This window comes from Triticum urartu, chromosome 7A (genome assembly GCF_056163025.1).
Source record: "Triticum urartu cultivar PI428250 chromosome 7A, HENAU_Tu73, whole genome shotgun sequence".
NCBI classification, from domain to species: Eukaryota; Viridiplantae; Streptophyta; class Magnoliopsida; order Poales; family Poaceae; genus Triticum; species Triticum urartu.
This window is the reverse complement of record NC_141879.1, coordinates 670141401-670167740: the sequence shown is the minus strand read 5'-3', so window position 1 is coordinate 670167740 and position 26340 is coordinate 670141401. Positions and strand designations below refer to the sequence as shown.

The window sequence follows — 26340 nt, the reverse complement described above, 5'->3', positions numbered from 1 at the left end:
GCATTGATCCTCTCCGCGGACGCCGGGAGACCAATCGATCGACCCCGCGCACGCTGGGAGGCTACCCGTACTCCAGTCCAGTGGCGCGGTGAGTAATCTCCCCCCGGTCTGCTCGTCGCCTCCACTCCGCCGCGCTCTCAAGTGTAACCCTGTATTATCAGTAGTCCTAACGAGGATCCCACGCTGGATACGTCTACATTTCAGGAACTGACTCAAAAGAAGAAACTTTTAATTTCCCCTGTATTCCCCATCCAGCCTTCACCATGGAAAATGCCTGCGAGGACATCACCAATGTCGTGCGCTCGGTGAAGCTGCTTAGGATTGACGGCTACTGCACCACCGAAACAATGGGCCATGGGGATTGCATCAGATCCAGTTGGAACGTTGGTGGGTACGAGTGGGAGATCTGCATTTACCCTGCCATGAGAGATACAGATGGCACTCGGTGCGTGGCAGCCAAGCTTGTGTTTCTCAGTGACACCTGACCGTCCATTGTGAGGGCCAACCTCAGCTGCCGTTTGGTTGATCTCACAGGCGCCCGTGTACCATTAGGGGGGAGCGTGTCATGGATATTTAACCGCCCATGGACATTCTGCTATCTTGTAAAGTGCTCGCCTGTCGCCCTAGAAAATATCTCGCCTCCTGTTCGTCTCATATCAACAGGCAAGCTACCATTATCGAATTTTCGTCAAAAGAGACCACCTATGTTCTCATATTGACAGAAAAAATCATCTGCACATCGTATTGTTAAAAAAGACCCCTACACCGTAGCGGCGGGTCTGGCAGCCGACACGTGGCACCTGCCGCCACAGCCTGGGGCGGCAGGACCTGCCGCCACGAGCGCAGGCGGCAGCTTTGGCTGCACGGCATTTCTCGTCCGCGCGCAAACGCAACGGAACGGGAGCGGGCTAGGTGGGTCCTGCCGCCACTGCCTGCGGCGGCAGTACGGGCTACGTGTCGGCTGCCGCCACGCCTCGAGGCGGCTGGTACTGCTGCTTGCATGCATGGGCCGGGATCGTGAGGTTCAAAAGAGACAGCAGTATAGGATTCTGTATAACGAGCCGTTGTTGGCACTTGGCAGTATACTAGTAGTACGTAGTGCCACGACTTCTTGGCCGACCTGCAATTAATCCTCAGTCCATCGTTTTTTATGGAGTATAAAGCAGTCTGTACAATACACTATTCAATAGAACGTGCATGCATGCAGTTGTATTGTATCCACGCCCGAGGATTGTTTCCAGAGTGTTGCCCCGTCGCGCAGTAGCAACCAGCGGCACCTGCCGCCTCGGCAGTGGCGGCCGGGCCCACTTGGGCCGCTCCGTTCCGTTGCATCTGCACGCGGACGAGAAATGATGTGCAGCGCTGGTGGCGGCAGGTGCCATGTGTCGGCTGCCGGCCGTGCCGCCACAGGCAGATGGTCTTTTTTGACAATATGGTGTGTAGATGGTCTTTTCTGTCAATATGAAAACCTATGTGGTCCTTTCTGACAAAAATTCACCATTATCTGGTTTTCTCCGAGATGATTCTTTTACTGTGGAATGCACCATCACCGTGCTTAAGGAGGATTTGCCAGCACCAGCAACAACCTTGGCTAAAGAGGTGTCTGGGTCTGGGTCATCACCTAGCTTGCAAGACCACTTGGCTGAACTCCTACGCAGTGGAATGGAAGCGGATGTCACATTTCTTGTGTCCGGCAAGTCTTTCGCTGCGCACAAGCTCATTCTCGCTGCAAGGTCCCCTGTCCTTATGGCGGAGTTCTTTGGGGACATGAAGGAGACGAGCTCTCGGTGTGTGGAGATCAAGGACATGAAAGCGGAGGTATTCGAGCCGTTGCTTTACTTCATCTACACTGACTCGGTTCTGGAATTCAGTCTTCAGCATGAGAGAGTGACGATGCTGGCTCAGCATCTGCTTGCAGCTGCCGACAGGTATGGATTGGACAGGCTCAAGCAGATCTGCGAAGGAAAGCTCTCTGATGGCATTAGTGTCGACACGGCAGCGACAACTCTGGCTTTAGCGGAGCAGCACAACTGCCCACAGCTCAAGGTTAAGTGTGTCGACTTCATTGTTAGTACTCCTGCAATCCTTGATGCTGTGTTGGCGACGGACGGATATAAGCATCTGGAGGCAAGCTGTCCTATGGTGTTGCCTGAGCTTCTCAAGTCTGCACGGGGCAGAAAGAGTTGAAGGATAACCAGGTAGGAGTGCTAGCTAGGTCCAAGTTTTTATCATGCCCGTAGTCTCTGTTTATGGTTGCCATGCATGTGTGGTCTAGTAGAAACCTGTGTCTGTATTCGCCTAAAATGGAAAACTTAGTATCCATCTATATATGTTATGGGCGACTTAATGCTTGCATTTCCTCTCCAATTTGATCTAATTTAATGCTAAATGGTCCAAAGTTTGGTATCTTTCTTCTTCTGTGCTTGTCAATATTTGCACAAGCTGATACATATGTGTGCCCAGCTTGGTAAAAATATGCTTATGTTAAAGGGTAGGATGATTCAGAGTGTGCAGACATGATTTGTTCTGCTCAGCTACAGGGTGCAGCCACACAATCCTGGTGTTTGTTTTACCTTGTAGTATTGTTGTATGCTGGGAGTTCTGTTGATGACGTTGTCACATCATATTTAGTACCATGTGATTGTCCTAGTTGCAAAGGGGTTTTCTGTGTTAATAGGCCAAGGGCCACTTTATATGTCTGATTTGCGCAATTGTATGCGGTATTGCAGTCCACAGCATCCTGCCAGAATTTAGGCATACACATGGTGGAATTTTCTTGTATCATAGGGCACCAAATTATGTGTTTCTTTTGACTCCTTGTCTATGTGTTTGGTCCCTCATCCTGATCAGGTTTATCTAGGCAAAGCCTTGACCCAGACTGTTCTGTTTCCGATTAAGCCAACGAGAGGAACATAAGATAACGAGAAAAATAACGTTATAAGGATCACATGACTTTATTTCTCGATACAGAGTGTATAGAAGTATCAAGCTAATACTACATTATACAGCCATAAACGAGTCATACACAACTGCTCTGTTTCTACACCATCGAAAAATCATGCCAACAAACCCAGTACTAAGTAGTAACACAATGTCTGAAAGTAGATTCAAACAGAACTCAACCAGGTAGGAACGATTAAGACCAATCTCCGCTCACACCGTGTCATGCATTGGAAATCACTACTACTATATCAGTCAGGATTTCACATCCTGGGTCGACGGTATTGCCTGCCTGACGGCCAGCTCCTTCCTGACCAATACTGTTGGGACACTGAGTTGCTGCTTGCACACTGTGTGATGGGTCGCTCACCTGATGATGAATCCTGCACGTGTTGCCAATTCAAACATGAGACGACGTCGAATATCGAACACGCAAAAGAGGATCCGGCGAGTATCTCACGTAGCACTAGGCTCTGACGGGGGATTCATCGGCTGCATCAGGAGATGCCCGTTGACGAACAGCACGAGCCCGCAGTAGGACCTTACGCGATTCTGCATTTCACGGAACTGGGCCACCATAGTCTGGCTGTTCCAGACGCGGCACCAGAGCGTGGTCTTGTTGTACGACTCAACGAGGCCGTCGGCGTCGTGGAGAGCCTTGTTAACCAGGCCCCCATCTCCGTGTGCTAAATGGCGATCAGACAGCCGGTTGGCCACTGCAGGAGCGCGCGGAGCTCGCGCGCGGTCTGCTCGAGCCTCGCGCACTCCCGCCTGCTCCGCGGGCTCCAGAGGAGGCTCATGGTCACGGTGACTAGCATGACGGCGTGTAGCCCGGACAGCTGGGCGAGATCGGCCGCCGTCGCCACGGCATCCCCACAGCGCCGCCGGCATGGTCCGCCTCTGAAATTTGATATGAAGCTACTTTTGCCCAAAAGGGAAGAACCCTAGTAGTAGTAAGACTGAATGCTCGCATGGATAGTCTGCTGCACACGCAGAGGACATATATATTTGGAGGAAAGGGAGCTGCACCTGCATGCGAGGTGACATAGCCATTTTGTCCGTGCTTTTTTTTTCTGAATCCTTGAACTGTACTCCATTTTGACGTAAACTGGAGCAAAACTAGCCTCGAGGAGACTCTGAGAGAAGCGTTGGAAGAGCATGTGCTTCCGTTTCGCTCCCGAGTCCCGACACAGGAAGCTGGAGCAGAACTGATCTCCGTGGACTCTCTAGGGAGAGAAGAGAAGAGCGAGTGTTTCCTGTTGCACTCCTGCATTCAAAAGGAGAGGAAAAGCGACATATATATGGGGAGATTCTCTGCTCTGAAAGGAGACGAGAGGAGAGCGTGTGCTCTCAGTGTCCGGTCCTACATGTAAAACATGGCTCCCAAGTTTTTTTTTAGAACGAAGGCTCAAGTCCAGCCCGGCTTTGAAGGGACTCCCCAACAGATAAGAGGCTTTCTTTCTTTGCGAAACGGGAGGGCATCGGGAGTTCCATGAACTCCCACTCACTTCGGCGTCTTTCCCCTCCGAGCCGGTGAGCCCCCAGCAGAGCAGCTAAGCTGTTCAGGAAAAAGTGCTTTCGCTTCCGTGTATTATTTTTCTTCAACAAATGACCTTTTTTTAGTTGAAATCGAGAAGAAACGGAGGAGGAGCACACACTTGGCATGATGGCATCTACACAATCATGATACACACAACCAACAAGAAAAATGTAATAAACTAAAAACTAAAAACTTGTTAGTTTACATATTACACATAATACGGCAGTTACAAACTTGTTAGTTTACATATTACACATATTACGGCAGTTAGCGGACATACAAATGCACAATCGGTTCATCAAAAGATCATAGTCGGATCATGAAAGATAGCCAAAGTTCACATATTACACATAATACGGCACACAAGTTCGAACTACAACTAAAAACTTGTAATAAGGACGGATGTTCACCACTTCACCACCGGCCCTTTGCCACTCGGTCGCCGGTGCAGCCGTAGGAGTCTGTGACAGGAGTTGGGTCCACGTCGGAGCTGTCGAAGGAGGAGGAATCGAAGATGACGATGAAGCATTGCAAGTGCCGGACGACGTGGTCTTGCTGGCGCTTGAGCTTGGCCACCCTCGCCACCTCCCTCTGCCACCTCCTGCTTAGATTGCTCAATATCGAGCCGGAGCTGCTTGGCCTTGAGCCTCCGGAGCCCTCGGGCATTTGTCTCCGCCTCAGTCAGTGACCGGCGGCACGCCCACTCGAAGAGGCAGTCCTCCTCGTCGGGCACCAGGCGGCGGCGGGCAAACTACGCAAACCCGTCGGATGCGCCCGCCATCTCCTTAGCCATTTGCCTCTCGCGGGAGAGGGGGGGGGGGCAGCTCGTGCCTCCGATTCCGGAGTCCGCATCCGCGACGTCAGTTGACCGGGCACTAGAACCCATGGCTGCCCGTGCGAAGCAATGACCGGAGGTGGAGGAGGGCGTCGGGCGGGAGGAGCAGATCTGGAAGGACTCACTGATCCGCACGAGGCGTGAAGGGCCGGTGCGGGCACGACGAGCGACATGGGGCGTCGCACCGGACCCGGAGCTGCCACCCGTATCGACTCGGGAGCGCTCGAGCGCGATACGGAGCGCCGGCTCCTCCTCTTCTCCGCAGTTGCCATCAGAGTGGCTGCCGATGCTGGACATGGTCGCCGACGCTAGGAATTTGGCAGATTGGGGAAATGGGACCGTCGAGAAGGGGAGGGAAGGGGAGTGGAGTGAGCTAGGGTTTCTGCCGGACCGGGGTTTTTGTGGGGTCGGAGCGGGCGAATGGTTGCCTGGGCTAATGTGGCGCCCAGACCGCCTCATATCCGCTCTACATTTGGAATGGATATGAGGCGTGCCGGTCAGCGCGGGCGTTTGAGGCGTGTTTAAGAGCTTCGGCTGGGTCGGTATTTTATGACCGTCAATGACCGGACGACCTGCCCAGATATATAAGACGGATATAGAGTGCCCAGTTGTATATGCTCTAAGCTCATCAGATGTCGTCGGACCTGAGATCCAATGGCCTTAGCATGTAAGCCTTGGGAGCACCTGGAACTTTACCATACCACATCGATCTTAATCTAGACCACAGACATATCCTAGTCTAGTTTTATGTCATGTCACACTTTACCACGAGTAAAGTCAGTCTATGGTTGCCCCTAGCATGGCGTTGGTGACATGCACACCACACATGAAAATGCACTCGCTAGCTCTCCCTTTCTCTCTCCACGCGGATGCATACTATTACTCCGTGCCTTTGTCCTTTTTCTTTGGACTCACGCACACACGCCACTGGGCATTAACTACGCTGGCTAGTGAGAAGTTGCTGGAGTGGTCTAATCAAACAATAATAAATGTACTCAAATACAATGCATGCATGCGTGCATGTCGTGCTGCCTAACCTGGCGTATACTTCCTCCATCTCTTTTTACTTCACATAGAAAATTTGGTCAAAGTCAAACTGTGTAGTTTGACTACATTTATATAAAAAATATAAACATTTATAATACTAAAACTATATAGTATGAAAATACACTTTATGGTGCATCTAATTATACTAATTTCACATTGTGAATGTTCATATTTTTTAATATAAAATTAGTCAAACTTTATAAAACTTGATTTTGATCAAACTTTATATACAAACTAAAAAACAAAGGGAGTACATCCTACCGCCAAAGTCCTTGCGGGTAGTGTAATTTTCATGTCGAAGAGATCATGATGGTGCAGTTAAGTTCTAGCCATTGATTTCTAGATAGAGTATGTAACCCTATCGTCAAGGACAGCGATGATAGGAAAATATTCAGACTATGATTTTTTGTTCAATCAGGGCCAAATCGTTCTTAAGACTAGCCACAATGGGAGTAACTTCAGCAGTAACATCGTGTTCAACTCAACAAATTTGCTTATGTGGCAATGAGTTAATGAGGTGAGAGGTAGTTATAGTAACTTAGCTAGTTACTGTAACATCGCATGTCCCAATACAATATGAGTCTATAACCTAATAAATGAATCTTTACATATTATCACACTGAAGTTACTACCCACTATGAAAATAGTAACATAATCTAGGAATATGTGTATGTTACTAGTATATGTCACTCTCCATTATGGTTAGTCTAATAAGTTTAGAAAAAGGGTCAAAAGAGTGAATTCGGCATCGACCGGGGCGTCGCCAAAGAAAACGTTGTGCATCTGCAGGGTTGGCATGCGGCATGTGCCTAGCCTGGCTTCGAGTGGTCCCAAAATAGCACTGGTGCAGAGATTGTGCCGTTGCACTGAATACGTCCTCCCATAGACGTTAAAGCAACTCCAACGGGCTGACCTAAATGAACGGCGATTTCGTCCGTTTTTTGTCCGTTTGGGTCGGCCGCCCGCCCGGCGTCCGTCCTATTTTTCATATGGGTCGGTAGCGCGCCCAACGCACCGACCCATATGTGCAGGTGTGGCCGGCTAGCCGCCCAATTTTGCATTGCATTCAACATATTGTGAAATGAAAATTTAACAAACAAAATAGTCCGCCCAAATAAACAGTATAGTTTACAGGCGAAATAAAAATAAAAATATTTCACATAGTTTTGCAAACGAATAAAAAAAGATACATCTATTGGTTGCCAATATGAGTCCACATATACTCAACCAAATTATTTTGTAGTTGCACGTGAGTTTCCCAATCACGCATGTCTTCATGAAACTGAGTGAACTGCTCAAATGTTGCCGCTACTCCATGCTCAGGCACAACATTCTCACCCTGAAACTGAAAGCCTTGATCGTACAGACGTTCCGGGCGCTCGTCTTCTACAATCATATTGTGCATGATCACACAAGCAGTCATCACCTCCCATAGTTTCTGTGTGCTCCAAGTATTAGCAAAATACCGAATGATGCCCCATCGAGATTGCAAAACACCAAAGGCACGCTCGACATCCTTTCTAGCACACTCTTGCTCTTGGGCAAATCTTTTCCTTTTCTCTCCGACAGGGTTGGGTATTGTCTTTACAATAGTGGTCCACTGAGAATAGATACCGTCACCCAAATAGTACCCTTTGTCGTAGTTGTGGCCGTTGACAGTAAAGTTCACCGATGGGCTGTTGCCTTCGGCAAGCCTAGCAAACACCGGCGAGCGCTGAAGCACGTTGATATCATTGTGTGATCCAGCCATGCCAAAGAAAGAGTGCCAGATCCAGAGATCTTGAGACGCCACGGCCTCTAGTATGACAGTGCAAGCCCTGACATGTCCCTTATACTGCCTTGCCAAGCAGAAGGGCAGTTCTTCCACTCCCAGTGCATGCAGTCTATACTGCCAAGCATCCCCGAGAAGCTCCTGCTAGCATTCATCGCCAAAACGGGCTGTATCTTCAGCTGTCAGCTCTCTCAAGTACTCAGGGCCAAACACAACAATCACAGCCTTGCAGAACTTATACAGGGACTCTAGGCATGTAGACTCGCTCATACGGACGTACTCGTCAATGAGATCATCAGGCACTCCGTATGCAAGCATTCGGATGGCGGCAGTGCATTTCTGATAAGAGGAGAAACCAATCTTACCAACGGCATCCTCTTTGCACTCGAAGTAGTCATCATAGCCGACCACTCCCTCTCTAATACGGTTGAAAACATGCCTACTCATACGGAACCGGCGGCGGAATTTGTGATGTTTGAACAACGGGTTTGTTGTATCAAAGTAGTCCTTCCAGAGAAGGAAATGCCCGCTCTCCCGGTTAGATTCAACGCCGGAAGGTGGCCCGGAATGGAGCCACGGAACAACGGCCGCTGGTTGTTGAGGTGGTGATGGACCAACACGGCAGCCAATATCTCCTCCTCGTCGTCGGACGACGAATCCTCGGAGTCGCAAAGGAAATTGTGGAAAAAGAAATCATCGGCGGAGTCCATTTTCGTACCTTGGCAAACTGTCGAACAGCTTGCGGGCGTCGAAGAAGGAGATGGCCGGCGAGGGGAGACGCGGCGCCCACAGACCAGCTAGCTGCCCGGCCGGCGTCCGACGAGTGTGACGGCGTCCGACGAGCGTGCCGGTCATATGTGGTGGGGGCGGCGAGGCGTCTTCTTGGTCGCGGGCGGCTGTGCGGTGGGGGAAGCGGCGGCGGGAACCAGCTTGCTCCCCGGCGGCAAAACGGCGGCGGCGGGCGACTCGGGGGCAGGGGCGGTGTTGCTGGGCGGATGTGAAGGCGGCGGCAGCTGGAAGAGTCGCCGGCAAAATGGGCGGCGGCGGCGGTGACGGATGAGGCGGGGGCGAGGGTTGCTTGTTGGCCGGGAGGAGGGGAGGCCAATGTGCCACAGACGAGCGGGGCCGGAGACAGGAGTAGGCGAGCGCGCGCGCGTCAGTCGCGTGTCCGCGCCGACGCAAATCAGGCTCAAAAATGGACCGGGAATGGGACGCCCGCGGACGAAAAACGGACGCACGTCCGTTTGGGTCGGCACGTTGGGCCGCCTTTTCTGTCCGCGCCGACCCAAACAGATGGCCACGAACGAAATGGGTCGCCCCATTAGAGTTGCTCTTAGAGATAGCATATCGCTATCTCAGAACTTCACTTTGGCCAATCCACATGGTGGGTTTGAATCATCAAGCCTGACGGGGCGTCTTTGCGAGCAGACGAGTATACTTTCCCCTGGCGGCCTGCTTTATCATAAGAAAAAGGTTACGAAAAAGGGTTTTCCCTACTTTATATTATAAAGCATATCACCAAGCATCTAAAGTCACAAAGTCAAGTACAATAAGTCATAGAATCATACTGGAGGCACAGCAAGACAAGCCCCAAATAAAGCTAAAAGGAGACTCTAATCCGGCTCAAGAGGAGGAGGTGGTGGCGGTGGAGGAGGAGCAAAAGACGCTGCCGAGGCACGAAGACCTGCCATGATGTTGTCGATGACGCCGCGGTCGCTCTGCTTACTAAGTGGTCTCTAGAACTGTAAGAAGCCACACATTTTGTAGATCACATCAGTCACGCGAGACGGAATCACTCGTTCGATGACTAATTTATTGCGGGTACACCAAAGGGACCAGGCAAGGGTACCTAGCGCGACGCAAATAGGGGCGCGCCTAGACCCGGGGAGCCTAAAAACCTCCCCGAACAAATCTGGGAGGTTGTCATGGCACCACGTGCCCCCAACCACCTCCCGGAAGCAACTCCATAAGAACTGAGCTGCCGGGCACCGGAAGAAGATGTGGTTGCAATCTTCCGGTACCAGACAAATGGTGCAAAGACCATCCCCAGGTCCATTACGCTTACGGACCTCAGTGTTTGAGGGGAGGCGTCCTCTAACCCATTGCCATAAAAATATACGGATCTTCAGGGGGAGTTTGATTTCCCAAAGCACCGCTAGCTCCACTGGACTAGAAGTGGGAACAATCGCCTGGTAAAGAGATCCAGTCGTACCGCTTGGCTCGAGGTGCCAAGAAAGTGCATCAGGCTCCAGGGAGGGGGAGTGTAGGGCAACACACTCAAGTAACTCCTCCCATTGCGCGAGTTCAACCGCCCCGAAGGTGCGGCGGAAGGCAATCGCGCGTAGATTCACTAGGGCCGCAACCACAGAGATCTGTGGGCGTACACAGACAGAGAAAAGCGCAAAAAAAAACGATCTGCAAAGGGGCGGGAACCCGCCCATCTGGCCAGCCAAAATAGGGTGGCATCATCGGAGCCTATCTAGATGGAGGTCCCAATGTGCAGGACCGATAACAGAGGGATCATCGATTTTCAGAATTGGGAACCTTCAGACCTAGACGCAAACGCAAACGATTGCCCGTGAAGGTACTTCTCATGGATAATCTGAAGCCATGACATTTGAGTCACCATCCATCATTGGAATCGATCGGGCTGGAAAAATCACCATCCAACTTACAGAAAGATAGACTACATCATGTTCCAGAGCATAAGCATACTTCATTTCTCATGATGGCTCTGTCTCTCTAATCCTACCCCCATTTCTCGATGTAATAGTGTTTTAATCTTCTGGAGGATTCTCATTGACCCGTATGGAAGCATGATACTAGGAGATGACTGGCTGCCAATCAGCACGAGCGTAGCTGGCGTTTAGAAGACGGCAACAACCGCAGTGCACAGGTTTGACTTTGACGAACAGGCCGCAGCCGCGCGGCCCCAATCACGGCCGCCCGTACATTTTGAAATCTCGGGTGTGGGATCATGGCCCGATCCAGACGCCATTGTTCCACGGATCAAAGGGGGCGTCGAGATCCGAAGAGTTAGTTGGCCGGGCCAGGTCGGAGCGGCCGTAAGATTCAAAATTGACCGAGGCAGCGCGGCGCGGCGCAGACCAGAGGACCCGGTCGGTGGAGGAGCGGCCGGCTGTGATCGGGAATCGGGCAAGGGGGGAAGAGAGAGGAAGAGACAGTAGGGCGGAGGTACCTGCGCGGACGCCGCACTTGCCGGCGCGCATGAGGCCGATCTTCTTGAGGATGAAGCCGGCGCCGATGAAGGCGCTGGAGGCGACCGCTAGCGCCAGGCGTTTGGTGTTGTCCGACGCTCCCATCTATCCCTAGAAAACTTTATGACGAGGAAGGCGGGGCGGGGAAGAAGCGAATGGCATGGACGGTAGCCTGAGCACGGGGGCGAGGCACTCGGCAAAACGGTCCCCAAAGCGGCGAGGACGGCGAGGCAGGCCCGCCGCGGCCGCCGCAGCCTCGGCCAGGTCCTCCTCAGCCGCCAGATCCGCCCAGCAAGAGCAGTCCGAGGGCGGTAGCAGGAGGAGAGGCGGCGAGCAAGGGAGGGGGGACGCGCCACGGGGGATGCACTGGCGGAGGAAGCGGGTGGGAAGGGGCCGGCGGGGTGGGGAAGGCCGGCGTCGGCGGCCAGCGCCGACGCGAGCGACAGCCGAGGCGAGCACGCAGTCCCTCGATCCGTCATTTGAGTACCGGCCCGCGGCCATCCGAGCTTGCTCACAAGAGATTGTTGATACTCTTGTGTCATAGAAAAGGTGAGTACTTGCTCCGTTTCGAATTATTTATCGCAGGTAATGGATGTATCTAAATGTATTTTAGTTCTAGATATAATTTCTACGACGAGTAATTTGGAACGGAGGAGGAGGTATATCACTACTTCACTCCTCAGTCCTCGCTCCCCAGCAAAGAAAGTAGCACTCACTAACCACTTCACTCCTCACTCCCCATCAAAGAAACCTGCAGTGGCAAACCGGAGGGGAGGGGCTGGCGGCGGCGACGGGGCTGCGAGCGGAGGGTGACGCTGTGCGGCCTGCCGCAGAGACGACCCTCAGGAGTCGATCGCGGTGTGGTGCCGACTAGATTTGGCAGAGCGGCACACCAGCGAGAGGTTGAAGACAACTCCAGAGCCGATCATTGGGTGGTTCACACAGTTATGAGGTATCTCAAAAGAGAACCTATTGATTTCCTATGTCTTGAGTTCTCATATGCTGCGATTTCTAACGAGAGAACGAAGAGCACCTAGCTAGCTTGGTCAGTGGTCACAGGGACGTCGCCATGGGAAAGAAGAGAAGGCATGAGCACAACGGGTGAGTTGTTCATCTTATTTCATAACAGAATGCACACACACGTACATCTGATTAATCTTAGTTTGGTTCTTCATTTTGTTCTTGCTTTTTTTTAGAAACACAAGCATAACAAGAGATGAGACGCCTCTGGAAGGGTCTTCGGTTGCCCTTCCTTCTTCCATCTGTGACGTGCTAATCCAGTTTAAAGACATCATACAGGTAGGCATATTGATTCAACCACAGTGACATTGGAAACCTGATTTGGTGAAATAATTAGGCATATTGATCTAGTCTTTGTTTGTTCAAATTCTTTATGGAGATGGAGCACATGCATAATTGGAATTCTCAACCTATTTGATTAGGAACTATGTGCACCGTTGCATTTGTTTCTTTTGACAGGTTAAAGTGAACACAGATGAACGAGTACAAAGCCTTGAGAAAAAGGTTAAAAAGCTTCAGGAAAAGGTGAAAAGGAACAAAAGCGAGGAAGTTCACACGAAAGAGCGGATAAACAAACAAATTAAGGAAGATCTAAAGACAGAGCTGATAAGCGAGTTCAAGGAAGCTTTCAAGAGAGCTAAGGAAGAGCTGAAGTTAGAATTCGGGCAAGATATACAAAAGCTTGAGGAAACTGTTGAGAACAAAAGTAAGCAATATTTCAGCGTGTTCAAGGAAGATTTCAAGAAAGAGCTAGAAGAAGTGAAGGAAGAGCCCGAATCAGGGATCCAAAAACAGATGCAAAAAGAAGTATATGCAAAAGTACATCCTTGCAATGAATCTCGGTCTCTCAGGTATTACATTTCCTTGACTATGATTGATTAGTTGAACTACTCTTCTCAAAAGGTCATGACGCTCACAAAACGATTTTACAGTTAATAATATATGTTCTTGAAGTGATTTAAAAATGGTGTAACCTAAAACAGTAAAATGTAGGTTTAGGCCTTGGACAGCGTAGGCGTATTGATTGGAACATATATGTTGGCTGTTTGCCAATGGGCCGCCTGGTCCAGATGAAATGGAGTACACTCTTGACGTGACAGAAAGTAGTTCCTCCATATTTAATTCATTTGTTTGTGCGTCGGCCAGTTCCTTTTCAAGTTGCGTGGTGGGTTGTGATTCTGTCTCAATCATGTGACTAATCATTCACTTGCAGACGTCGAATCTGCCGTGTGATTTAGCTTTAGTGAGAGTGTATTAGTTTCGTTAGCCTAACGAGTGGTGTGGTATTGGTCAAAAATAAATAAATCATGTTTGGTAGTATGATTGTTTAGTACTGATTGACTATTTTTAATTCAAACAACCTTGGCTGTTACCAGCACCTTGTTAGTCACTACTACTCCAGTTCTTTTTCTTTTGGCAAAAGCACCTTTTGGCATAGTTCTGACCAACGATGGCAAGTTACCGTAGAACTATTGTTCTACGGTCAAGGTGTCAAAAAAACGATGGCAAGTTACAATTCGGCTAATGGGCCACATTACATGGACCATTACTAAAGATGATTTCTTGTTCTGCCATGTGATTGCATATCAAAATGGTAAGTAGATGATTTTCTTTGGGGGAGTGAGTCTAGCTCAACTGATTGAGGGTGGATGTACAAATCCAACACCTGGCTTCAAATCCTAACGGAGACGGATTTAGATTCCTATTTATTTTTTTAGGACCAGGCTTTCCTAGTACTCACACATTTATTGAGGATTAGGCGTAAGTGAATGGAAAATCCTAATACTCATACTTAAAAGGCCGTATGCATCCTTAATTGATGCAGAGGCAAACCCAACACCTGGGTTCAATTCCTCACGGAGGCGAATTTAGATTCCTATTTATTCTTGAGGACCAGGCTTTCCTGGTACTCACGCATTTATTGTGGACTAGGCTCGCTGCATAATCAAAATTAAAAATCCTAGTACTTATATTTAAAAGGCTGTATGCATCACGTTTGACCCATCCTTCGTCCCCTCCTCCCCCGCATCCCTCTCAGAGGCGACACCTGGGTTCCTATTTATTTTTTTAGGAGGAAGAAGAAGGAAGAGAATCTGATGGCCCGTGTTCAGGGCCGTCTCCAGAAATTCGGGGCCCGGGGGCAAAAATCAAAATTGGGCCCAAAATTTCAAAAAGAGTCATATCACAGAAGAACTAATAGAGCTCATTCGTACTCTCCATTTATTACACAAATCCACCATGATTTCTTTTGCATAATATTTAGACATATATCAAATATTAATGCTAAAAAAAGTATATAAACCAAAGAAATTTAATGATTCATTATTCAAACATGAAATTTCCTAATTAGTCTGAATAAAAATATAAAGACTTGTATAACTGATCAAGAACAAACTGATCCTACTCGCTACTCCTAACTAGGGCCTGATCTTAACCTAGGTCAGGGAGATCAAATTTTGAAACATACCAAGTACAGGGATAAAATTAAGTATACCTAATGGCAGCCTGGGCGATCGCCGATGGTGGAACCGCGGATGCGGAAGGCAGCAGCGGACGACTTTCCGGGCGAGCGGCTGGCGGAACCTTGGGAAGCAGCAGCGGACGGCGTCTTGGGCGACTAGCGGAACCAGCAGGAGGGCGATTGGCGGAAGGCAGGACCGCAGGAGACGAGACGACGTCTGCTCGTGGAGGAAGCAGGCGAACCGGCGGCGTGTTAGCGATCGATGGGATTCAGGAACACTCGATAGATACGTGAATAAGCAGTTAGCAGGCCTCGTGGGCTGGATTTTTATTGCTGTGTAGTGTTTACGCTGCTTAGGCCTTGCCGCTGGATTAATGGCAAAGTGTGATTAAATATGTATACATAATACTACTAATACCTAGTAATTTGGGGGCCCCAAATTTTAGGGGGCCTGTGCGATCGCCCACCTTGGCCACCTCCAACGACGGGCCTGCCCGTGTTCTCTACTACAGAAGGATCTGTCCCTCTCCTCCGGAGCCGAACACCTCATCCTCGCCCGCTTCTCGCCGGAGCCAAGGACAAACGCCACCAACCGCTCCTGTAAACTCCCCGCGGCCATCAATACTTACAACCTCCAGCGGAAGCAGCAGCCCTGCGAGAGGGGAAGTTTAAGACCATGGTTCATCCGAACCTATGCTCGACACTGTCTGATCTAGTATTATTTTCATGTGGATCCGGGCCTTGTTAGCATTCAAATTTCCTTCATCTTGCACTGTTTGCCTTGATCCATCTCTTCATCAGGTTGCCAATAGCCCTATTGAAGGCTCTTTTAACCGTGGTGGACTGGCACACTTATCAATATACTGTAGCACATGAGCCCAATCCCTAGTGTTCAAAAAACATTATTCTGCTCATGCATGTAGTGTGCATGCAGATTTGGGTTGATGTTCTTTACCCTCACAAAAAGTTTTAGAAAATAATATTGATATTTGCATGTTGTACAAAAAACCAAGCAGAAGCGGTCAAGTCATTCAAATTTATAGAAACACAGCCGAACTTCATATTTCTGCACAGATCACATCCATTTCAATTATTTTATTTATGAAAATTTGTCAGTTCATTGAACATTTAGATTGGTACATGTGTGATTTTTTAACAAACAAAAAAAAGCTGAATTTTATTTTGGCACCAGTACTCCATGCATGTTTTCGGGCAAGCTGAATTTTATTTTGGCACCAGTACTCCATGAATGTCTTCGGGCAGAGCTAACATGTATTAAACACATTAGGCTTTGTAGGCCTCACTGGTAGAAAAAGGGACTGTTGTCCCGGTTCGTAAGGGCCTTTTGTCCCTTTTCCTGAACCGAGACTAAAGGGTCGGTACTAATGCCTTGTCCCTTTAGTCCCGGTTCAATCCAGAACCGGGACTGATGGGCCTCCACGTGGCCTGTGCGCGGAGCCCAGGCAGGAGACCCTTTGGTCCCGGTTGGTGGCACCAACCGGGACCAATAGGCATCCATGCGTCAGCATTTCTATGGCCGGGGTTTTTGTTTTTTTTTTGAAAGGGGGGGGGTTGGGGGTTTTTGGGGGTTAATTTAGGTGTTTCATATATTGTGTTAGCTAGCTATAATTAATAGAGAAGTGTCCTCTCTTATGTCCGTGCTTGGTCGACGCTACGTACTATACATACGTATAGAGAGGACTAGACACGCTAGCTAGCTAGTAAGCAAACGAAGGAAACGGAAGATCATCATGAACATATATGCATACAGAGAGAAGTGATATCGACCACCTCTCCTTCTCCGAGAGATTGGTCGAACAACAAGTTCTCGTATATCTATCCGACACTACCGGCTACATATATACAATAATTATCTCTTACAAATATAATCATACGGACTCATGGTCCACATAGTATTCTCCGTCTTCAGCGATCACGTGGTCAAGAAAGAATGTCGCCAATTCCTCTTGAATTGCTCGCATGCGAGTTGGTGCTAGGAGTTCATCCCGCTTCCGAAACATCTAATTTGAAGAAGGGGGTTAATACATATATATATGAATGAATGAAACTTAACACAAATGATGGTAATAAAATAAAATTGTGAATGTTGTTATTTACGTACTTCATATTGTTCGTCAGTGTAGCCCCGCTCACAGGTCGTGTGGCGGATGGACTCGCAAATGTAGTATCCACAGAAATCATTCCCTTGTTCCTGCCACAACCACTTTACAAGAAATAGAGGTCAATCAAACTGATAAGCAAGAATGCCAAATCAATAGGAGATGCGCGGAACATGCTACTATAGTACTTACTTTCGGGTGTCTAAATTGCAGCTTCTTCGGGAGTCCTGGAGCTTTTTTGGAGAATTTTTTCCAAACCCTGCAGACAAAAAAACAATTACTTGATATATCAGGAAATGAACAAAGTTGCTGATATGGTGGATAATGATCGATTTAACTTACTTCTCGAGCATTTGAGTCATGTCCGCATAGTCCTGGGGATCTTTTCATCTTGAGTCTAAGACGGTTACTAGTCCCTGCTCAAGCTTAATCTCTAGGAGAATATAGTGGTAACTGCACACGCATGCATAACTCATCAATTACATTACTAAAACCTTGACCAATATATAAGGGAAACCGAATATGCACAAGACAGTAACACTCACTTGAAGTTGTAAGGAAAGAGTATTATATCTTTGTTTTCATTTATTACCAACGATCGTAGCAAGTTGGCCTCGGTAGCTGCAGCATGAAATTTAACCTGAGTTGCATCTATGAGATATGTGTTAATGAACCCAATATCACCGACTTGTCTTTTCTTCAATTCGGCGATCTTCAATCTGCATAATATAGTGAGGATGATTATAAATACATGCAATGAAAGAGCTGAGCTATATAGAGAGACTTAATGACAGAAGTAGTACTACTTACAGACAGTAGCAGGTGACCGTTGTTTTATCGAGGGCCAATTGATTGAAAAACTGAAAATACTCCTCAAATGGAACAGGCAACAATTCAATTTCAACGAGGTCATGCTCCTTTTTAACTTTCACATACAAAGCACTCCTCCCCCCAGAGTCTCTGCAGATTTTCAAGTACCAATCATGCAATATTCGCATCATCGTTGATAGAGATCTTTCATCTTTGATGAGAGGCTTCCCGTACTCGTATCTTTGTATCTGCGCCTCCATGAAATCATAATGTACATTGTCGGGCAGGTAATCGCCAAGATTGCTATAACCGGGCACCATCCTCGGATCATTAGCGACGTTGTCGATTGGCACCTTGAGCGGGGGGCACGATTGCTTTGCTTGTTCGCCGAGCTGGGCAATTTTTTTCCCAGCTCGTCGTTCTTTCAGCCTTTGATCACTGACAGTACTTCCCGACCGCTCCGCTTCGGCAAATTCCTTTCCAATAATGCGCTCATAGTTTCCTTTCGGCGGAGACTTGGGTGGTTTTGTCAGGGCAGCCAGAGTGCGCTTCGCTTTCACCGGATCTACCTTCTCCTCCGGAGGTGGATGTTTCTTTGGTTTCACCCCTTCAAAGTAGTTCCTCACTTCTTCTCGTGCGATCTCGGCGTTCTCCTCTGGGGTCCTCTCGTATGGTAACTTCTCTGGAGTCTTCAGAGAAGGACCGAATCTGTATTTCCTCCCGCCTCTGGCTGTACTGCTAGACGCCGGCAGAGCAGACGGAGCGGTTGTCTTCTTTACTTGCTTACGAGGCGGAGGAGAAGGACTACGACGCACCGGAGCAGCCGGAGCGGCGGCAGGTCTCTTCCGCCCTTGCTGACGAGGCGGAGAAGGAGGAGGCTGGCTGCTCAGGCGCGTCGGCGCAGGCGGAGTGCCGCCACGCGTTAGAGAAGGAGCCGGTCGAGTGCCCTGATCGTCACTCGCTGGAGGAGGAGGCGATGGAGGAGGTGGGGTGCCCTGACTCACCGGAGGAGGAGGCGGTGGAGGAGGTGGAGTGCCCTGACTTGCCGGAGGAGGAGGAGGAGGAGGAGGCGGAGGCGTCCAGTTCGGAAGGTTGATGAGATCCTTCCGCCATAGGCATGGAGTCTTCAGAGCAGACCCCAACCTAGTCTCCCCTTCACCGGTAGGGTGGTCAAGCTGGAGGTCCTCAAATCCCTCCGTTATTTCATCCACCATCACCCTAGCATATCCTTCTGGAATCGACCGGCAGTGAAAAGTTGCACCGGGTTCAGTAGAATAAACAGAGCCAACAACCGCCTTGACCTTTAAATTCATCCATTGCGTCATAAGGTGGCAATTTTGAGACTCCGTGATAGCATCCACGGGATAGCTGGCAGGAGCCGTCAAGGCATGCTCCGGCTGAAGCAGCTCGGTGGAAGCCACGCTGCTTCTCCGCTGAGATGGCGGGGTAGCTTCGGGGGAAGCTTCGGCAGTACGTTTGCTGCGATTTGCTTCTCGTTCCTCTATCGCTTGTACCCTTGCTTGCAGCGCCTGCATTTGGGTCTGCTGCAATTTTTTCCTCCTCTCCTGGATTTGTAACCGCCTGCGTCCGGAAACCCAACCTTCCACGGAATGGAGCCTGGCGTGCCTCGTGTCCGTCCAGGGTGCTCAGGATTCCCGAGGGCCATTGTGAGCTCGTCGTTCTCTCTATATGGAAAGAACGTCCCTTGCTGCGCTGCTTCGATATACTGCTGAAGCTTCCTGACTGGTATGTCCATTTGATCGTTCGTCCAAATGCACTTCCCTGTTACAGGGTCCAAGGTTCTGCCAGCCCCGAAGGACAAAGACTTAATTAATATGTGTACATACCAAAACAATGAATGCATCAATTAGCTAGCCAGCAGAAGCTTAACTAATATATATACCTGGCCGGACTCGGTTCGGTCACCGGAGACGTCATCACGGTCTCCTTCTTGCACCGGCATTGGGTCACCGGAGCCGTCCTCACGGTCTCCTTCTTGCACCGGCATTAGGTCACCGGAGCCATCATAATCATAGCCAGCTGCTTCGAGACCATCGGTGTCGTTGAGAAACAACGAGACGACGGCATCACTTCCTCGTGCGATTATGTCCCCCAACAACTCTTCTTGTACTTCGTCTCGGGCGGTGTCCATAGTTTCTACAAATATTGACAACATGGCAATTATTATTCAAACATCACAGATGGATATATTAGTGGCAAACGTAGAACTAATATTAATTAATGGCCTCGACGCTGCTTCTCTAGGGCTTGGGGTGGCCTCGACGCTGCTTCTCTAGGGTTTGGGGTGGCCTCGACAAAGCTTCAAGGATAAAAAAAGAAGAGGAAGAAGAAAAAAAAGAGGAGAAGAAAGAATAGAGGAATAAGAACTCCTCTATTCTTTCTTCTCCTGTTTTTTCTTCTTCCTCCTCTTTTTTTATCGGAAACGAGGGTCGTCGAGGGTCACCGAGCGGTAGAGGAAACCCTAAATAGCAAGTATCGTGGGTGTGAGATACATGTGGCCGTCGGTGTCGGACACTACATCCACGTCCCACAAGTGACGTGGGCGTCGAAGCCCGCGCCACTTGTGGGACGTGGATGTAGTGTCCGACACCGACGGCCACATGTATCTCACACCGACGATACTTTCTATTTAGGGTTTCCTCTACCGTTTGGCGACCCTGACCCTCGACGACCCTCGTTTCCGATAAAATAAAGAGGAAGAAGAAGAAAAAAAGAGAAGAAGAGAAGAAGAAGAAAAAAAAGAGGAGAAGAAAACCCTAAATAGCAAGTATCATGGGTGTGAGATACATGTGGCCGTCGGTGTCGGACACTACATCCACGTCCCACAAGTGACGTGGGCATTGAAGCCCGCGTCACTTGTGGGACGTGGATGTAGTGTCCGACACCGACGGCCACATGTATCTCACACCGATGATGCTTGCTATTTAGGGTTTCCTCTACCGCTCGACGACCCTCGATGACCCTCGTTCCTGATAAAAAAAGAGGAAGAAGAAGAAAAAAAAGAGGAGAAGAAAGAATAGAGGATAAGAACTCCTCTATTCTTTCTTCTGCTCTTTTTTTCTTCTTCCTCTTCTTTTTTTATCCTCTTCTTCCTCTCATGTTCGACGACCCTCGACCCCTCGGCGACCCTAGACCCCCTCTCGACCCCCTCATGTCGAAGTTATCAGGTAGGGGGTATATCGACAACGACATACCCGATACATACATGCATACATACATATCACATGCATCCATACATATATGAACAAAATTAATATCTACTAATTAACAACCTAAATAAGAAACTAATACATATAGGAAGAAGAAGAAAAAAGAAGAGAAGAAAGAATAGAGGAGAAGACTTCCTCTTCTTCCTCTCCTCTTCTTCTCCCTGTTCTTCTCCCTCTTCTTCCCCTTCTTCCCTCGACCCCCTAAACTAGTTCTCAACCCTCGACCCCCTAAACTAGTTCTTGACCCTCCCTCATGTCAAAGTTATCAAGGAGGGGGTATATCGACCCCCCCTCATGTCGAAGTTATCGGGGAGGGTTATATCGACCCCCCTCCTGTCGAAGTTAACGGGGAGGGGGTGTATCGACAATGACATGCATACATGGAAAAAAATGCTATCCATCTAGACGTACATAGCCACATACATATATACATGGAAATAATGCTATGAAAAAAATATGAACAAAAAAATGCTATGAACAAAAAAAATACACATAAACAAAAAAATACATATATGAACAAAAAATGCTCTGAACAAAAAAAATAATACACATATATGAACATCTATACATACATATAGCCACATACATATATACATTATATATACGAACAAAAAAATGAAAAAAATGATAAACAGGTGGCGGCGGCTCACAGTAGCGAGGTTGACCGGCGAGGGCGACGGCGGGGGCGGCGGTGAGGGCGGCGGCGAGGGCGGCGGATGGCTCGGGGAGGAGGGCGGCGAGGGCGGCACGGGCTCGGGGAGGAGGGCTTGGGGACGACGGCGAGATCGGGGGCGGCGCGGGCTTAGGAACGACGGCGAGCTCGAGGGGCGGCGTGAGCTCGGGGAGGAGGGCTCGGGGACGACGGCAAGCTCCGGGGTGGCGCAGGCTCGAGGGCGGCAAGGGCTCACGGGCGGCGCGGGCTCGAGGAACGGGCGGCGGCGGCGACGAGGAGCGGGCGGTGACGGCGATGGCGACCTCGGGGCGGCGACGGCGAGCACGGGCAGCCTGGTGGCGTCGTTGGGGCAGGATCGAAGAAACTGAACCAAAATTTTCACAAGTGTGGCTTATATAGACGGAGCATTGGTCACGGTTCGTGGCACAAACCGTGACCAATGCCCCCCTTTAGTCCCGGTTGGTGCCACCAACCGAGACCAAATGCCTCTTTTCAGCGGCCTAAAGGGCGGGAAGCGGCGGCTTTTGGTCTTAGTTGGTGGCACCAACTGGGACTAAAGGGAGGCATTGGTCACGGTTTGTGCCACGAACCGTGACCAATGCCCCCCTTTAGTCCCGGTTGGTGCCACCAACCGAGACCAAAGGCCTTGTGCGGCTGCTGCGTCAAAAGTTTAGTCCCACCTCGCTAGTTGAGAGGGGTGCGCAGTGGTTTATAAGCCCCACTGCCGCACCCCTCTCGAGCTCCTCTCCATTGCAGGCTTACGGGCCTAATTGTCACTCTATGCCTGTGGCCTACTGGGCCTCCTGCGGGCCTGAACCCTGGCCCTTGGATGGGTTTCTAGTCGTATTCAGGCCGTGGGGGCCCAGTAGGTGGCATTTGTTTTTTGTTTTTTTGTTGCTTTATTTATTTTCTTTTGTTTTTGCTTTATTTTTTTAATTCTTTATGCTTTTAGTTTTAGAAAAAATATAAACTTTTTGTTAATGCCATTAGTTTTCAAATTTGAAAACACTTTTTTGTTTTTTGTTTTCTTTGTTGCTTTATTTATTTTATTTTGTTTCTACTTACAACAAAATACTTATTGTTGCTATTTTTTCCAGTTTTTTTTGTTTTGTTTTCTGCATTATTTATTTTCTTTTGTTTTTTGCTTTTAGTTTTAGGAAAATTATAAACTTTCTGTTAGTGCCATTAGTTTTCAAATTTGAAAACACTTTTTTAGGTTTTTTGTTTTCTTTGTTGCTTTATTTATTTTATTTTGTGATTAACTTTACTATAAAAATAGTTTTTTCCTGTTTTTTTGATTTGTTTTTTGCATTATTTATTTTGTTTTGTTTTTTGCTTTAATTTTTAATTCTGTTTGCTTTTAGGTTAGCAAAATTATAAACTTTCTGTTAGTGCCATTAGTTTTAGAAAAATTATAAACTTTCTGTTAGTGCCATTAATTTTCAAATTTGAATAGTTAAAATTTGAATTCTTTGAAATTTGTGTGAATCACAAGTTTGTGATTAACTTACTAAAAAATGAGAATAGATGCGCTTATAGAGAAAATTCAACCTAAATTCATAGTAAATTTCTATGAATTTCAGAGAAATTCACTATGAATTTAGGTTAAACTTTTCTCTATTAGGACATCTATTTTCACTTTGAGAGGAGCTCAACAAGGCAGAGAGGGAAGGGCTTATAAACCGGTGTGAGCCCCCTTCGGTTGGCGAGGTGGTACTAAACTCTACCCGCAACGAGGACCAACCCTTTAGTCCCGGTTTGTGGCACAAACCGGGACTAATGGTCATGGGCCAGGGGCGAGGAGCAAAATTATAAACTTTCTGTTAGTGCGATTAGTTTTAGAAAGTTGAAAGTTGGCATGGGCCAGGGACTAATGGTCATGGTATTACGAGGGCCGAACCATAAGACATTAAAGCATTTCAAATGAACTCTGAAAAAGTTGAAAGTTGGCATGGTATCATAATTTCACCCACATATCATGTGCATGTACAAAACGGACAATGGTGGCATGTTCGTGTGTTACAAAGTTGGCATGGTATCATCATAATAGTTGCGGGAGAAAGTCGTCACTTTTTCTTTGCTTGTGTCATTTGCTTATTGCGCCGTAACCATGGATAATCTTCATTGTTTATCAGGATGCTTGGGTCAGCCTTGACATTGAAGGGAGGAATTTTATGAAACTTTTTATAATCTTCAGACATGTCTGTCTTGCCGTCCACTCCCAGGATGTCCCTTTTTCCTGAAAGAACTATGTGGCGTTTTGGCTCATCGTATGATGTATTCGCTTCCTTATCTTTTCTTTTTCTCGGTTTGGTAGACATGTCCTTCACATAGATAACATGTGCCACATCATTGGCTAGGACGAACGGTTCGTCAGTGTACCCAAGATTTTTCAGATCCACTGTTGTCATTCCGTACTGTGGGTCTACCTGTACCCCGCCGCCTGACAAATTGACCCATTTGCACTTAAACTAAGGGACCTTAAAATCAGGTCCGTAGTCAAGTTCCCATATGTCCACTATGTAACCATAATATGTGTCCTTTCCGCTCTGGGTTGCTGCATCAAAGCGGACACCGCTGTTTTGGTTGGTGCTCTTTTGATCTTGGGCGATCGTGTAAAATGTATTCCCATTTATCTCGTATCCTTTGTAAGTCAATACAGTCAAAGATGGTCCCCTGGACAACAAGTACAACTCATCACAAACAGTGTTGTCACCTCTGAGACGTGTTTCCAACCAACTGCTGAAAGTCCTGATGTGTTCACATGTAATCCAGTCGTCGCACTGCTCCGGGTGTTTGGAGCGCAGACTGTTCTTGTGTTCATCGACATACGGGGTCACCAAGGTAGAGTTCTGTAGAACTGTGTAGTGTGCTTGAGACCAAGAATATCCGTCCCTGCATATTATCGAGTCTCTTCCAAGAGTGCCTTTTCCAGTCAGTCTCCCCTCATACCGCGATTTAGGGAGACCTATCTTCTTAAGGCCAGGAATGAAGTCAACACAAAACCCGATAACATCCTTTGTTTGATGGCCCATGGAGATGCTTCCTTCTGGCCTAGCGCGGTTACGGATATATTTCTTTAGGACTCCCATGAACCTCTCAAAGGGGAACATATTGTGAAGAAATACGGGCCCCAGGATGACAATCTCGTCGACTAGATGAACTAGGACGTGCGTCATGATATTGAAGAAGGATGGTGGGAACACCAGCTCGAAACTGATAAGACATTGGGCCACATCACTCCTTAGCCTTGGTACGATTTCTGGATCGATCACCTTCTGAGAGATTGCATTGAGGAATGCACATAGCTTCACAATGGCTAATCGGACGTTTTCCGGTAGAAGCCCCCTCAATGCAACCGGAAGCAGTTGCGTCATAATCACGTGGCAGTCATGGGACTTTAGGTTCTGAAACTGTTTCTCTGGCATATTTATTATTCCCTTTATATTCGACGAGAAGCCAGTCATGACCTTCATACTGAGCAGGCATTCAAAGAAGATTTCTTTCTCTTCTTTCGTAAGAGCGTAGCTGGCAGGACCTTTATACTGCTCCGGAGGCATGCCGTCTTTTTCGTGCAAACGTTGCAGGTCCTCCCGTGCCTCAGGTGTATCTTTTTTCTTCCCATACACGCCCAAGAAGCCTAGCAGGTTCACGCAAAGGTTCTTCATCATGTGCATCACATCGATTGAAGAGCGGACCTCTAGGTCTTTCCAGTAGGGTAGGTCCCAAAATATAGATTTCTTCTTCCACATGGGTGCGTGTCCCTCAGCGTCATTCGGAATAGCTAGTCCACCGGGACCCTTTCCAAAGATTACGTAGTGTAAATCATTGACCATAGCAAGTACGTGATCACCGGTACGCATGACGGGCTTCTTCCGGTGATCTGCCTCGCCTTTGAAATGCTTGCCTTTCTTTTGACATTGATGGTTGGTCGGAAGAAATCGACGATGGCCCAGGTACACATTCTTCCTGCATTTGTCCAGGTATATACTTTCAATGTCATCTAAACAGTGGGTGCATGCGTGGTATTCTTTGTTTGTCTGTCCTGAAAGGTTACTGAGAGCGGGCCAATCGTTGATGGTCACGAACAACAATGCCTTAAGGTTAAATTCCTCCTGTCTGTGCTCATCCCACGTACGTACACCGTTTTCATTCCACAGCTGTAAAAGTTCTTCAACTAATGGCCTTAGGTACACATCAATGTCGTTGCCGGGTTGCTTAGGGCCTTGGATGAGAACTGGCATCATAATGAACTTCCGCTTCATGCACATCCAAGGAGGAAGGTTATACATACATAGAGTCACGGGCCAGGTGCTGTGATTGCTGCTCTGCTCCCCGAAAGGATTAATGCCATCCGTGCTTAAAGCAAACCATACATTCCTTGGGTCCTTTGCAAACTCATCCCAGTACTTTCTCTCGATTTTTCTCCACTGCGACCCGTCAGCGGGTGCTCTCAACTTCCCATCTTTCTTTCGGTTCTCACTGTGCCATCGCATCAACTTGGCATGCTCTTCGTTTCTGAACAGATGTTTCAACCGTGGTATTATAGGAGCATACCACATCACCTTCGCAGGAACCCTCTTCCTGGGGGGCTCGCCGTCAACATCACCAGGGTCATCTCGTCTGATCTTATACCGCAATGCACCGCATACCGGGCATGCGTTTAGATCCTTGT

General features: G+C 48.4%; 1 protein-coding gene and 1 pseudogene across 3 annotated transcripts; both read left to right on the top strand.

Annotated features, from left to right (window-relative positions):
- The first annotated feature begins 1488 nt into the window (after positions 1-1488).
- Positions 1489-2471, top strand: LOC125524474 (BTB/POZ and MATH domain-containing protein 1 pseudogene; annotated as a pseudogene).
- A 9584-nt stretch (positions 2472-12055) lies between these two features.
- LOC125525949 (uncharacterized) lies at positions 12056-23929 on the top strand. 3 transcript variants are annotated; one of them, XM_087537236.1, is made up of 5 exons: positions 12056-12303; positions 12393-12452; positions 12548-12650; positions 12831-13222; positions 23801-23929. In XM_087537236.1, the coding sequence occupies exons 1-5, from the start codon at positions 12299-12301 to the stop codon at positions 23841-23843; spliced, it is 603 nt and encodes a 200-aa protein (XP_087393362.1). In that variant the 5' UTR covers positions 12056-12298; the 3' UTR covers positions 23844-23929. The 3 variants fall into 3 exon arrangements, with proteins under 3 accessions (XP_087393362.1, XP_087393361.1, XP_087393360.1); XM_087537235.1 differs by lacking the exon at positions 23801-23929 and adding an exon at positions 14811-15721; XM_087537234.1 differs by lacking the exon at positions 23801-23929 and adding an exon at positions 14876-15708.
- The last annotated feature ends 2411 nt before the right edge of the window (positions 23930-26340 follow it).

Bases quoted from the DNA above. Each gene is read 5' to 3' on its own strand.
- LOC125525949 (XM_087537234.1), top strand. The intron at 12,651-12,830 runs GTAGGCATATTG...TTCTTTTGACAG, and splicing joins AGTTTAAAGACATCATACAG to GTTAAAGTGAACACAGATGA. The intron at 13,223-14,875 runs GTATTACATTTC...ACCTAATGGCAG, and splicing joins AATGAATCTCGGTCTCTCAG to CCTGGGCGATCGCCGATGGT.